We start from the raw sequence: 13,256 nt of genomic DNA, 5'->3' as shown, positions 1-13,256 counted from the left end.
GACAGAAAGCTGTAAGCTATCACCTAGGTCCTGGGAACCAAACCGAGGTCCTTCACAAGAGCAGTGAGCTCTTAAACAGCTGAGCCATCTCCACAGTCCCAAGATAGGTTATGTTTTTAAACTAGAAAAAAGACAGGCTTATAAAACTGTGCATTTCAATGTATCTATTTGGATAGGAATGGCCCCATAGACTCAAGTGTGTGAATGCTTGGCCCATAGGGAGTGGCAGTATTAGGAGGTGTGACCTTGTTAGAGGAAGTGTGTCACTGGGTGCGAGCCTTGAGGTCTCTTATATGGTCAGGCTATCCCCAGTGTGACACATAGTCTCCTCCTTGCCGCCTTCTGATCAAGATGTAGAACTCTCAGCTCCTTCTCTGGCACCATGTCTGCCTGCACGCTGCCATGCTTCCCACCATGATGATAATGGACTAAACCACTGAAACTGTAACCAGCCCCTTCATAAGAATTGCAGTGGTCATGGTGTCTCCTCACAGCGGTGGAACCCTAACTAAGACACTAGTCAAGAGTGACTAGTGACACAGCTAGAGGTGTCACAAAACAGGCCCTTTGCGCCTTCCTACCATATGCTTCTAGAGGTCAACATTAAGACAGTTTCTCCCATCCTGGGAAGTCAAGAGCAACTGCGGAAGTGCCTAATGCCACCCAGCTCCCTGGCTTCCTTAGGCACTCAGTAGTGGTTAGTACCAGGGATGCCAGTATCTGAAGAAGCCGTTGTTTTCTTGGAGAGGAATTAGTTTCTGCATCTTAGTAACATCTGTTCTTTGAGTAATAACCATGAAATTATCCTAGAATCTTGTTTTCGAATGCTCCTTAAAGGGTAATTCAAAGAGTTTTGATTACATTTATTCAGTGTACATGCGCATGTGCATGCCTTGGTACATGTATACGGCTCAGAGGACTACATATAGGAGTCTGTTTTCTCCTTCCCCCATGTGGGCCCTGGGGATTGAACTCAGGCTGCCAGATTTGACAGCTTGCACCGTTCCCCACTGAGCCGTCCGCCAGCCCCAACCCAGTCATTCTTTAGCACATGAGCAGTGGTAAGGGTGGGCACTGATTTCGGCTGCCTACTTTCCTTTAATTTCTTCAAACTTCTGTGTAAACCTGTCTCACGAAGAGCTGAGTTATTACTCACCTGAGGACCCAGGAAGTTCAGAGCTGGTCTCCAGCTTCACGACGGTGCACCTGGCGTTTCTTAAGAAAGAGCTCAAACTGACAGATGTGAGACATGGTTTTTCTGTGTATCCCTGGCTGTCCTGAACTCACTTTGTAGACCAGGCTGGCCTCGAATTCATAGGGACCCACCTGCCTCTGCCTCCCAAGTGCTGGGATTAATGGCGTGTGCCACCACGCCTGGCTGGATATTTTCTTAATTAGTGATTGATGTGGAAGGACTGAGCCCTCCTCCATGGCCTCTGCCTCAGTTCCTGCCTCGAGGTTCCTGCCCTGTTTGAGTTTCTGTCCTGACTTCTTTCAGTGATGACCAATAATACTGATGTGTGAGCCAAATGAATGCCTTTCTCCCCACATTGCTTTGATCATGGTGCTCATCACAGCAACAGGAACACCAAGACACCCAGTTAACTAGTTATATAAGAAGCTGAACCAGTATCCTGGTTAGTCTTTATTACCAACTTGACACAACTTAGCGTCTCCTCGGGAAGAGAGAACCTCAATTAAAGAATTGCCCAGATCACATGGACCTTGGTTGTGGCTTCGAGAAATTGTTTTGATTGACATGGGAGGATCCCGCCTACTGTGGGTGGTACCATCCCCAGGCAGGTAGGTGGGCCTAGGCTGTAAAAGAAAGCTGCTTGAGCAAGCTAAGAAGACTGAGTCAGTGAAGAGCATCCCTCTGTGATGTCTGCCTCAGTTTCCACTTGAGTTCCTTCCCTGACTTCCTTCAGTGATGGACTGTGGAGCTGTAAACTACATTAACCCTCTCCTCCCCACGTTGCTTTGGCTCAAATGTTTTATCACAGCAACAGAAAAGCAAGCTTGGCCAGTTAGTGCTGTCTTCTAGATGTGGCAGGTCTCTTCCTCCTCTCCCTTCCTGGAGGAAGGATGCAGTGTGAAGTTCAAGTAGACCTAGAAAGGCCACAGAAGGATGTTTTACTCTTCGGCCTGTCACTGTGGAAGAATCTGTTCTCTTTCAAACCCATAAAGAAATCCAAATGAAACAACATCTTCCTGGCCTGGTTGTGACAATGTGTCACCCAAGACACAGACAGGCTTTGTCCACATGCATGTCAGTCAGTGAGGCCCCAGCTGGCCTCATCCTCTTTGAAACCTCCCCACCTTGGCCTCTAGCTTCAGATGACCTTCAACCCCAAATATTACCTTCTAGGTGTGGTGCTGCTCGCCTTTAATCCCAGCACTTGGGACACGGAGCCCAGAGGATCTCTATGAGCATGAGGCCAGCCTGGTCTGGCTCTCCAGGACAGCCCGAACTGTAGAGAAACCCTGTCTTACCACTCCGCCCCCCCCCCAAAAGCCCAAAAGCCCACCCAAATGTGGAACCCTCCTTATCCACTATGGACGTTCAGTGCTCAGGCTTGGCACTTCAGAAAGGGGCTGCCCTTAGGAACACCCTGGCAAGAGGACACTAAGGAGTGAAGGACCCTGGGAATGGGGCTGTTTTCATAAGCTAGAAAAAAATGCTGTAACAAGGGGCTGGCATTCAGGGGAATGGTACCTTAACACCATCAAGTATGTCCCCGTGGTGTTACAATGTCACCACATGTTAAAGTTGCTGTTTTCTCTTCTGCTACTACATGCTTAGTGCCTTTAGGAGAACGCGGTTTCTTCTCTCATCTACAGCCTGCCTTGGCTTTTGTATACCTTTCCTACCACAATCAATCATAAATTATCACAACTCTCATACCCTGTGTCCACAAAGTAGTCCTGTGAACATAGAAACTATCCACTGAGATGCATGAATAAAACCACATGTTCCTCAGTGGGCAACATCCCTGGTGATGGATAACAAGTAAGGAGGTAGACAATATGGAAATCTCAAAACATGTCTGACACATACTTTCCCCCACATGTTGTTAAAGTTAAAAGTCTTTTTACGATTTTGTCAATCTTGATTGACCAGGTCAGGAGTTGGTTACAACTTTCAAACTATTTTAAAAATTGCTTTTGAAAAATAATATATATCACATATTAACGTTATCTCAGAATTAGAAAACCTATAAATTGGATGAGAAAATTGAGGTACCACCAATGACATTTTTCTCTGTGACACTGTTTTCTGAAACCAGAGGAAAACAATCCTTCCAGAAGACAGCTCTGCACCTCAAGGCACGGAGCTCCTCAACTGAGAATAAGGACCAACCCTGAGGAGTCATCGTTTATTTAGGTTAACATTTCTTGAGCAGGAGTGCATGAAGAGGGGAAGAGAGGGGACCCGAGGAACGGCGGATATCAGGCCCCCACCCCTGTAAACCCTCCTTCCTCTCCAGACAGAATACTAAGTGAGAGCTCCTGGTGACAGCAGGCTGAAGTCCCCAACTTGTGCCTCCTGAGTTGAAGAGAAGAACTGGGACTTGAGAAGCGCTTACTGAGAGCCAGGCATGGTGATACATACCTACAATCTAAAGGCAGAGGCAGGGGGAGGTCATAGGTTCAAACCCAGCCTAGGCTACATAGTGAATCGAAGGCTACATTGTGAAATTAAACAAACAAACAAATAAAAGCAAACAAATGAAAGCTTCCTAGAACAGTTGAGAAGGAGGCTCTCCGAAGGTAAGTTGCACTGTGGACACTCAAGGCAGCTCCCAGAGGTCCGCCAAGTTCATGTTCAAGTGTAACCATGTTTGTAGCATCACGTAGGCATACTGTCGCACCTCAGGGGAGGAAATGAAGCACAAAGCCAGAATGGCCAAATATCCTGCCCCTCCACAGGAGTTCCTGTGCCTTGACAGCATGGGCTGAGAAGGACTCTGGTCACCTCCCCTTGTTGTCATCAGCCAGACTATGTGACAGGAAAAGCTCCTGCTCTTGGAACAGACAAAAACAAGTTTTTTAAATGTTTTAATAAATATCCCTTTGAGCCCAAAGTTTTTGAAATTGGTTGGCCGTTTCCCTCTTGGAGTAAGCAGAAAGATCTTCTTGATGGCTTTGATATGTTTTCAGGTCTCTGCAATTTAGAGGGTTTTATCTTCCACAAGACTATCCTCTGTATCTACCTAAAATTGGTTTTAAATTACCTCTGAGGACCATAAAAACTTTACAACAATAAAAAGGCTGTAACTTTACACAGGTTCAACAAGAACCTCATTGGGAGGTCAGCTGCAGGAAGAGGTGGGGGCTCAAAAGGATGGCCAGTCTTGGTGGAGAACAGTGGCCACAGCAAATTGCTTTAAATATGATTTACTTTGAATCAGGTCCATCAAATGGCACAAACCCTAGCTGAGAACACCCTACTGTCCTCAACTCTAATCTCCAATGAGGAAACACTTGGCGTGGCCTCCCGGGGGTGATCCGCCCTGCATCCTGCATCATCCCTTCAGCGCTGAGTCCAGGTGCTCAGTGTCCCCTGCTTCTGCAGTGGCTTCATGTGCTGCGACTGCTGTCGCCGCTGTTTCCAAGGAGATGTCGCCAGTGGCTTCATCATCACCGTGAGCTCTTCCTCACATTCGAGTATCCTCCGTGGGGATGTCATCCTATGAAAAGAGGAGAAGTGAGCCAGCAGGCAGTGCGCCTGGTGTATTTATTCACACGCCATTTCATCTTCATCACACCTGTGGGAGTTAGGTACTTCTATTAACTCTATGCTATAGGCGAAACAATTAAGGTGCAGAGAGGGGAGTGGTTTTCCAAGGTCACGCAGCTAGCAATGGGAGAGTTGGAACTATTGTTCCCCACCCTTCTTTGAAGTCTTTTTCCCCCCAATGCCCTTTCTGTTTTCCACCCAACGTCATGTTCTTGAACTACCACTTAAGACTTCTGGCAACTGAAGGAGCTGAAAGAAAAGACTGCCCAGCTGGAGTGCGACAAAGGTCGCAACCTCGCTGGGCATGCATGAGGCCCCGGTTTGGTCTCCAGCACTGAAAACAAGAAACAGAAGACTGGTATAGAGAATGGAATAACAGTGAAAGAGCTATTTGCTCAATGTTCATTAAAAAATGCATTATCATTTCCTCCTGTGTTGGATCTTATTTCCACCAGCTTTCAGCTGAGAAGTAGACACTTTTACAAATGTGCCAGGGTTTATGATGTGGTCCATCCTAGCGAATTAGACTAAATGCAGGCAATCCATGAGGACTTTGTAATGTTTTTTTCTGGGGTGGTCATGGATGCCCAGGAAGGAGACGATAGGGATGTGATGGGAGAGGTCCCAGAAATAGCCATAGCTGGGCCCACTGAACCTAAATGGCAGACCAGAAAATGTGAATTGAGTTCCTTCTAAGCCGTATCAAGCTTTTGAGGTAGCCCAGTGGCTAGCAAAGTCAATTCTAGGAAGATAAATTTGGTGTTTATGTACAGGGTGGGTCTGGGGACTAGGGATTCTGATTGGAGTAAGGTGTGAGTACACAGACAAGGAAAGCAGAGCTGCCCAGAGCGGGCATGGCAGCTGAGCTGAGGATGGAGAAGAAAGAGATCTTGGGGAAGAACAGTTATGTGGACACGGTGCAAGGGGAGTGTAGGGATGAGAACCAGAAGGGATAAGGGGCCCCAATGGTGATGGAGTGACCTTCCAATTTCCTGAGGGAAAGAAAAAGAAGACAGTAAACGCTCAGAGTTGCACAGGCAGGGGCACTCTCAGAATGTGTAGCTCCTGCCATGGAAGTCAGATTAGAAAGCGAGAATGACTGTGAGACGCGATCATGTCACGCAGTAAGGAAGTCATTGTCAGGCTAGCACATCAAAGCCTTGGATGAATTCGAAACATCTCCATTGCCTTTTGTGGGTGTTTGTCTCTGGCAAACCTGGTGCTGGAGTGTTTCTTGGGTGCTTGAGAAGAGCTTGCTAAATTCACTGAGCAGAGGAGAGCTGTGTCTTACTCAGTGTCCTCCATGTGTGCTTCCTCCTTTGCCTGCCTTCCCTCCTCCCCTTCCGTCCTTCCGTCCTTCCTTCCTGCCTGCCTGCCTGCCTGCCTTCCTCCCTTCCTTTCTTTTTGTTGCTTTGAAATGGGGTCTCCTGTAACCCTGGCTGGCCTTCAACTGGCTGTGTGACTGAGCCTGGCCTTGAGCTCCTGTTCTGCTTGCCTCTCTCGCCCAAGTGCTGAGACTATAGATGTGCACCACTGCACCTGGCAAGTCCTTCTTCTCTTATCAACAGGGTCCAAAGATTTGTATGTCCAGACATGATGAGATTCCCAGGACAGCTCATGTTTTCAGCATGAGATGTTAAACTACCTGTGCAGGGTAACAGAGCAGGAAGACAGACAGCCCTTGAGATACCACCTTACGTCTGGTGCTGATATAACTTCTCCTGCTCTCTCTCTCTCTCTCTCTCTCTCTCTCTCTCTCTCTCTCTCTCTGTGTGTGTGTGTGTGTGTGTGTGTGTGTGTGTGTGTGTACATACAGCTTCACACAATGTGTGCATAGATACACATACAGCTGTATATAGAGGCCAAGGGCAGATGTTGAGTGTTCTCCTAAGTCCCTGTCCATCTTGTTTGTTTGTTTGTTTGTTTGTTTGTTTATTGAGACAGGGTCTCACTGTACAGCCCTGGCTTGCCTGTAACTAACTAGGTAGACCAGCAAGCCTTAGACTCAGAGGGTCACCTGCCTCAGCCTCCCACGTGCTCCATTAAAGGTATGCACCACCATGCACTGCTTTATCCACTTAAAAAAATAAAACATGGTATCAAGGATCTGAATTTGGAACTTCATGATGGCACAGCAAGGACCTTAGAGAGTTGTCTCTCTCCCTGCATTTCTCTTTTTCTTGAAGAATGCCTTGCTCCACCCTTCCTCCCTCACATAGCTCTGTTGGCAGACAGACCCACTTATTTTACTATCTTGTTTCTGCCACTGTGTTTTCCCCACTCTGAAGCCCCAGTCGTTCCCACAGCAAGAAAGACAATTCATGCTTGTTACGTGCTGACTGGACAAGTGCAACTGTAATTAATTTATTTGATCGATTGATTTCTATCAATCAAAGCACAAAATGGGAATTAGATTGGAAGCACTGGGAAGACAGCCCCAGCAAAGACCCAGGGTAGGCATGGGTACCTAAGGATGTGCCAAGGGGCCTCTCCTAACCACTGCCTCTGGGGAATCCTCTTGCCCTAGTGTCTGAAGCACTCTGACTCTGATCTGGACCAGGCTTTAGAGAGACTATAGAAGACGGGAAGCAAGACCCCGCACAGATTAGACAGATAATTTACACGGGCAGAGGTGCTTCATAAACAGTTTATCCTGGTGACTTCAACAGGTGCCCAGTAGGTCAGCACCGATAGAGCTTGGTGACCTTGCACAATTTCTAGGCCCACAGTGCCTTCCCTTCAGAAACCGGGGATTGGGGAATGGGGCAAATAGTATTAAAGTTTACCTCTCAGTGATGAGTGGGGGTGGGGGGATGGGGGAGGTGGGGGGGGGAAGGTGACAACATGTGGAGAGGTGGGGAGCAAAGCTCTACCCAATATCAGAATCCAGCCAACTCGGCAGCCCAGGAGACTCCCACTTCTGGGGACCAGAAACATCTGTCAGGGAGACAGAGGAAGGCAGGCCCCTCCCAGCCCCGGAAAATAGCCCGGGAGCCACTATCAGAGGACTCCTTAGATTCCGAGAGGACTAAGGGTATGGGCATTTAGTGTAATTTAGTTCCAGAAGATTCTAAACCTGGTGACTGTTCATTCTGAACCTAACTTAAGACTCACTTAAAAGGGGAAGTATTAAAGTCTGTCATCCCTCCTGAGTCCACGTGACACTTTCTTCTCCCTAATTTACTTTATATGATAGAACATGAGGGCCTGTGGGAGCCGGCACAGCAAAACAACCACTCTCACACCTGCTGTTCTATCATTAGGAGCCATTTACTTTGGGTAAAGTGACTTTCACCCCTCTTTGATAATCCATGTATTCAGCTGGACACAGTGGCACACACCCATCCCAGTACTCAAGAGGCTACAGCAGGAGGATTCCCTTGAGTTCAAGGCGTCCTGGACTAATAGTGAGCTCCAGGCCAGCCTGAGCTATAGAGTGGGACCTTATCTCAAGAAACTAATTAATTAATTTTTTTAAAAAAATCATTCATTCTCTCTCCACATTTTTAAGGACCTATCATCTTCCAGATTCTACAGTAGGTTTGGGGCTATACTAGAGGAACAGTACCAGAGAAGATAGAAAGGAACAGAAGAGGAGCTGGGGAGATGGCTCAGTGGTTAAGATCACCTGCTGCTCTTGCAAAGGACCTGTGTTTGGTTTCCAGTACCCACATGTGGTTCACAACCATTCCTAGCTGCAGTTCTAGAGGATCCAGTGCCCTCTTTTGGCCTCCACAGGCACTAGGCACACACATGGCACACATACATCCATTCAGGCAAAACACTCACAAATATAAAATGATAGAAAATAAATATTTTTTAAAAACCAGGAAAATGACAAAGTGGATTATGGGAAAGAGCAACTGTGGAGTGGGACGAGGAGCCTTTGACTAAGTGGTCACAAGGCAGGCTTTAGTGAGGGGGTTATCTGAGCTGAGACCTGAAGGATGGGTTGAAAGTCGCCATATCAGGATCAAAAAGAGGGGTGTTCTAGAGGAGGAGACTACAAAGGTAGAGCTCTGAGTGGGGAGTGAGCCTGGTGAGTGGCAGACATCAGCTGGCTAAAGCCCAGCTCTGGGAAAGCCAGGGTGCAAGTGTGTGTCCTTTCCTGTACCAAATTTTGTTTCATTCAGAAAGCAGATCCCTACAGATGTAATGAAGGATCTCAAGATGAGGTCACACTGGCTTTAAGGCACATCCTACATCTGAAGGCTGGTGTCTTAAAAAAGAGAGGGAGATCTGAGACACACAGATACAGACAAAGGTCACACAGAGAAGGTGACAAAGATTAAGGGAGGCATGCATCCTCAAGCCACAGGCTGCCAAACATTTATGACAGCCGCAGAAGCTTCTGGAGGCAAGGGAAGAGCACAAGGGAGCAAATAGCAACTAACAAAAGGACAGGTTCTCCTTTAGCCTCCTGGAGGGACTGAGTTTATCAACATCTTCACTTTGGAGTCCTGATTCTGACGTTCAGAACTGTGAGAAAGTACATTTCTATTATTGATTAATTAGTCAATTTTAAAAATACATTTATTTATTGGCAGGGTCTTTAACTTTAACTCAGGCTGTCTTGGACTCACTATGTAGCCCAGCCTGGCCTTGAACTTATGCCAACCTTCCATTTCCACCAAGTGCTGGGATTACAGGCAGGAACAGCACACCCAGCTTATGTCTATTGCTTTAAGCACTAAGCCTGTGGTAATGTGTGTGGAAACCCTGGTGGGAGAGGCGACACGTTCTGCCGGGTAGATCCACAGCAGCCCATCTCCTCACCCTTGGTGGCTACTGTGTAGACAATGAGAGCCTATGGAGGAGATCAGAGGGGATGGCAGGAAGGCAGACAAGAGACGGCCATAGTCGGATGCACGTGGTGGCTTGTGTGAGCGACACACAGGAAAGGAAAACATAAAGATGACAGGGCTAAGGAAAGTGTCAGGGACAAACTGGGGAGGGACACCGAGTTGTCTTTGGGGAGAAGCTTCCAAGTCTCTACAGAACGTGGTATTCCTCTAAACCAGACAGGTGAGTTTAAGGGAGATTTCTGGGAGCTGGTGGAAGCAGACAGGTGGAAGGGAAGGTCCAGGGCATGTGGCCAGACAGAAGGTCAGGGCCTGCTCTGCTTCCGTACTGGACATTGCCTGGGACTAAGTGGGTACAAGACAGAGCCTCTTCTAAAGACCCAACCCCAAGGCTATCTGTGGTTGGAAATGTCCCTGATGTCTTACTCCCACTCTCTACACACAGACTCTTTCTCCTCCGTACCCCAACAGCAGCACCCTGCACCCCTTCATTGCCATCGTCAGTCACTGAGTTGTTGGTTGTTGAGCCTGGTTCACTCCATGAGCACCCAGAACCTGTACAGTCAGCCAAAGCAGGCCAGACATGAGATACACTTCCCTTTCTTGCCCCTACAAAGGAGACAGGCAGTCTCTACGCAGTCAGCATGAGGTAGGGGCCTGGTGACTTGGTTTCTGCACACTGTGCTGATTCATCATCAGACTGAGAGGAACAGGGCATGTGACAATAGGGGCAGCTCTGGTCCTGACACAACGTGAACCCTCAGGGCCGCCTACCTTGGGGCCTTGATACAGTGTGAACCCTCAGGGCTGCCTACCTTAGGGACCGCGTGATCATTCTGGCTCTCGTTGCTGGTCTCTACAGAGGCGTGGTCGGTCCCTGGGCTGCCACTTAGCTCCAGGGGCGCCCCTTCCTTTTGCTTTGTCTCCAGCTCTGGGACAACGGTGCCCTCCACTCTTCCAGAGGAACTTTGCGGGGCCTCCTCCCTGTCCGCCCTCTCCTCCAGTGGACTTGCATCCGGGCTTTTTTGTCCGAGCCTGTCCTCTTCATCTGCCACAGTCTCCTTCTCAGAGGCTGTATCTTCTGCGGCCTTCCCAGTGTCTCTATGCCCTTCTGCGGCTGCCTCTTCCAGTGGACTTCCACGCCCGTTCTCAGCCTCTGGGCTGCAGGTTTGGGGTGGCGCCTCAGGTTCTGCCTTCTCTGCAGCGTCGGCCCCCTCTGGGGTCCCGGCCTGCCCCTCTGGCTTCTCTCTGCTGTTGCACCTGCTCCTCCTCCAAGGCTTTTCTACAGAACCTGGGGTTCCCTCCACTCCGTCTCCCATGCCCTCCTGGTTGGGTGCGGGGGACCCGGGGGCCTTGCTCTTGCTAGGGAACACGTCATCCCCATTCTCTTCCCTGGCACCGTTTTCCTGAGAGGGTTCCACAGCCCTGTAATCTCTGAGGTCCCCACAGTCCGACTGAGACCTTCGGAATCGCCGGGAGGGAGGACGTCTTTTTATTGAGCCTCTAGTCCGCACCTGGAAGAAGACACGAAGGACTGTTATCTTAAAAAACATAACAAGCATACTGCAGGATCATTTCGTTTCCTAGGAAGGTGTGGAGTGAATTGCTGTTTATTATAGATCAGAATTTAGAGGTTTGTAAAACCACTTGGTTTTGGGCTGGAGAGATGGCTCAGGGGTTAAGAGAACTGTTTGTTCTTCCAAAGGTCCTGAGTTCAAGACTCAGTCACATTGTGCCTCACAACCATCTATAGTGAGATCTGGTGCCCTCTCCTGGCCTGCAGGCAGAGTACTGTATAAATAATAAGTAAATGAATCTGTGAAAAAACAACCATAACTACTTGGTTTTACTTGGGACGCACCACGACTGCAGGTTCTTATCTCAGGAGGATGTACATGCTTTCTGTCAGTTAATGATGTGGAAAGATGGCTCAATGAGTAGCGTTTGCTGTGAAAGCATGAGAGCCTGAGTTTGGATCCCCAACCCCTATGTAAAAAACAAGGTACTGGGTGTGGCGGTGGCACACGCCTTTAATCCCTGCACTTGGTAGGCAGAGGCAGGCAGGTCTCCATGAGTTGGAAGGCAGTCAGAGTTCCATTACACAGAGAAACCCTATTGTAAAGGAACTTTTATTCTCCTGACTCAATTGTCTCAGAGGCTTACCGCCTCTCTGCTAACCTAAGCCTAGCCCTGGAAGCTTCTAGCCTCTGTACAATGTAACCTAGGCCCAGAATGCTTTAGCCTCTGAGACTTATTGCTGAATAAGCTCAACCTGTCTTGTTCTTTCTGAGCTGGTTCAACTCAGCTGCTCTGGCTTAAACTCTTCCCCCAGCTGATTTATTTAATCTGGCTTCTCTCTCAGCCCAGAATTGCTCTGCTTGGCCTCAAAGTAATTCAGCAGTCTGCTCCAATCTTCCATCTTCACCTGAGTTCTCTCTCTGCAGCCCATCTCTCTATTCATGTCCTGGTAAAAACCGCCTCTTAAGTAGCTTCCACTGCCACGCTCTTCTCATGAGAGTTGGGCGTATCCTATTCTGTCAAATCTTCTCTGATTTGTCACCTTTTCTGCCACTCAATTAGACATCACTTTCAAACCTGGGTGCTTCCTTCTACAGACTACCTTTGTTTGGGATTAAAGGCATGTATCACCATGCCTGCATTTAATCTTTTCTTTACCGGATACTTGCTCTATACCACTCAGGCCTTGAACTCAGATATGTTTGCCTCAGTCTCCCGGATTAAAGCCATGTTTGTATTCCAGCCAGAACACACAAACCTAGAAGTTCTTTGGATGTGACCTCTTGCCAGAACAGCCATGCTCTGAATTAACATTCTTCTACACCCCTGTCTCAGAAAAACAAAACAAAACGACAACAACAACAACAAAACAAAAAACAAAAAACAAAAAGGAAGAGAACCTGGGTACTTTGGGTACTTGAGACAGCGGATCTCTGGAGCTGGCTGGCCAGCACTGTAGCCAATTGGTGAGCTCCAGGCTCAAAAAGAATGGCCCAGAACACTGTAGATGATGCTTTTTTTTTTTTTACAATAGTCAAAAGTCTGAACACCCCGAGTAAAGTTTCCTTGGCACACCACACTACGATGGAGCCAGAACTTACCTTATTGTAAGAGGGCAGGTGAGTACCTTCCGGAGGCTGGTCAAAGCTCACAGGCACCTCTTCTGCCTCACCTGGCTGAGCCCGGATGCCAGGGCTACTGGGTGTGGAAGGGGGACTGTGAAATGGTGACACTATGGCCTTGAGTCCAGGACTTTTGGGTGAAGCCCCAGGCAGGAGAGCTGCTGGGTCAAAGGCTAAGTTGGCCTGTCACGAAAGGGGAGAAGGTGAGGGAGTCTGCTGTTAGTTCACTGGCCGTGCTGCAAGTTGAGGACAGTTAACAGGAAGCGTTGCGTGCCTCTCCACAAACAATGACCTGCCGTTACTTACGCCATGGCTGCTTCTGGGAGCACAGCCTACCCATACCTGTTGCATGGCTCACAGTAGGCAGCTTTTTCAGATACTTGGATTAAAATGAAGTGGATTTGAGAGAGACACTCTGAACAAGAGTGGAACAGCCCTGACCTGTACACACCTTTCATCTTGACTCAGGAGGCAGAGACGGACAGATGTCTGTGATTCTGAGATCAGTAATGTAGACCATACGTTAGGGAGTCCTAGGCCAGCTGGGGCTACATCAGTGAGACCTTATCTAAT

The 13,256-nt window shown here is 48.3% G+C and overlaps 1 protein-coding gene across 2 annotated transcripts in view; it reads right to left on the bottom strand.

Annotated features, from left to right (window-relative positions):
• Positions 1–3,363: 3,363 nt before the first annotated feature.
• The window catches only part of RCSD1 (RCSD domain containing 1), a 65,487-nt gene continuing 55,594 nt past the window's right edge, over positions 3,364–13,256 (bottom strand). For both annotated transcript variants that reach the window (XM_084790250.1, XM_084790249.1), the window contains 3 exons: positions 12,663–12,866; positions 10,359–11,057; positions 3,364–4,691 (listed from right to left, as the gene is read on the bottom strand). In XM_084790250.1, coding sequence (XP_084646376.1) covers positions 4,659–4,691; positions 10,359–11,057; positions 12,663–12,866 — 936 coding nt within the window. In that variant the 3' untranslated portion in view covers positions 3,364–4,658. The remainder of the gene's footprint in view (positions 4,692–10,358; positions 11,058–12,662; positions 12,867–13,256) is intronic.

The sequence above is a fragment of the Acomys minous genome (assembly GCF_964271855.1).
Source record: "Acomys minous genome assembly, chromosome: 1".
NCBI lineage: Eukaryota > Metazoa > Chordata > Mammalia > Rodentia > Muridae > Acomys > Acomys minous.
This window is presented reverse-complemented; position numbering and strand designations above follow the sequence as displayed.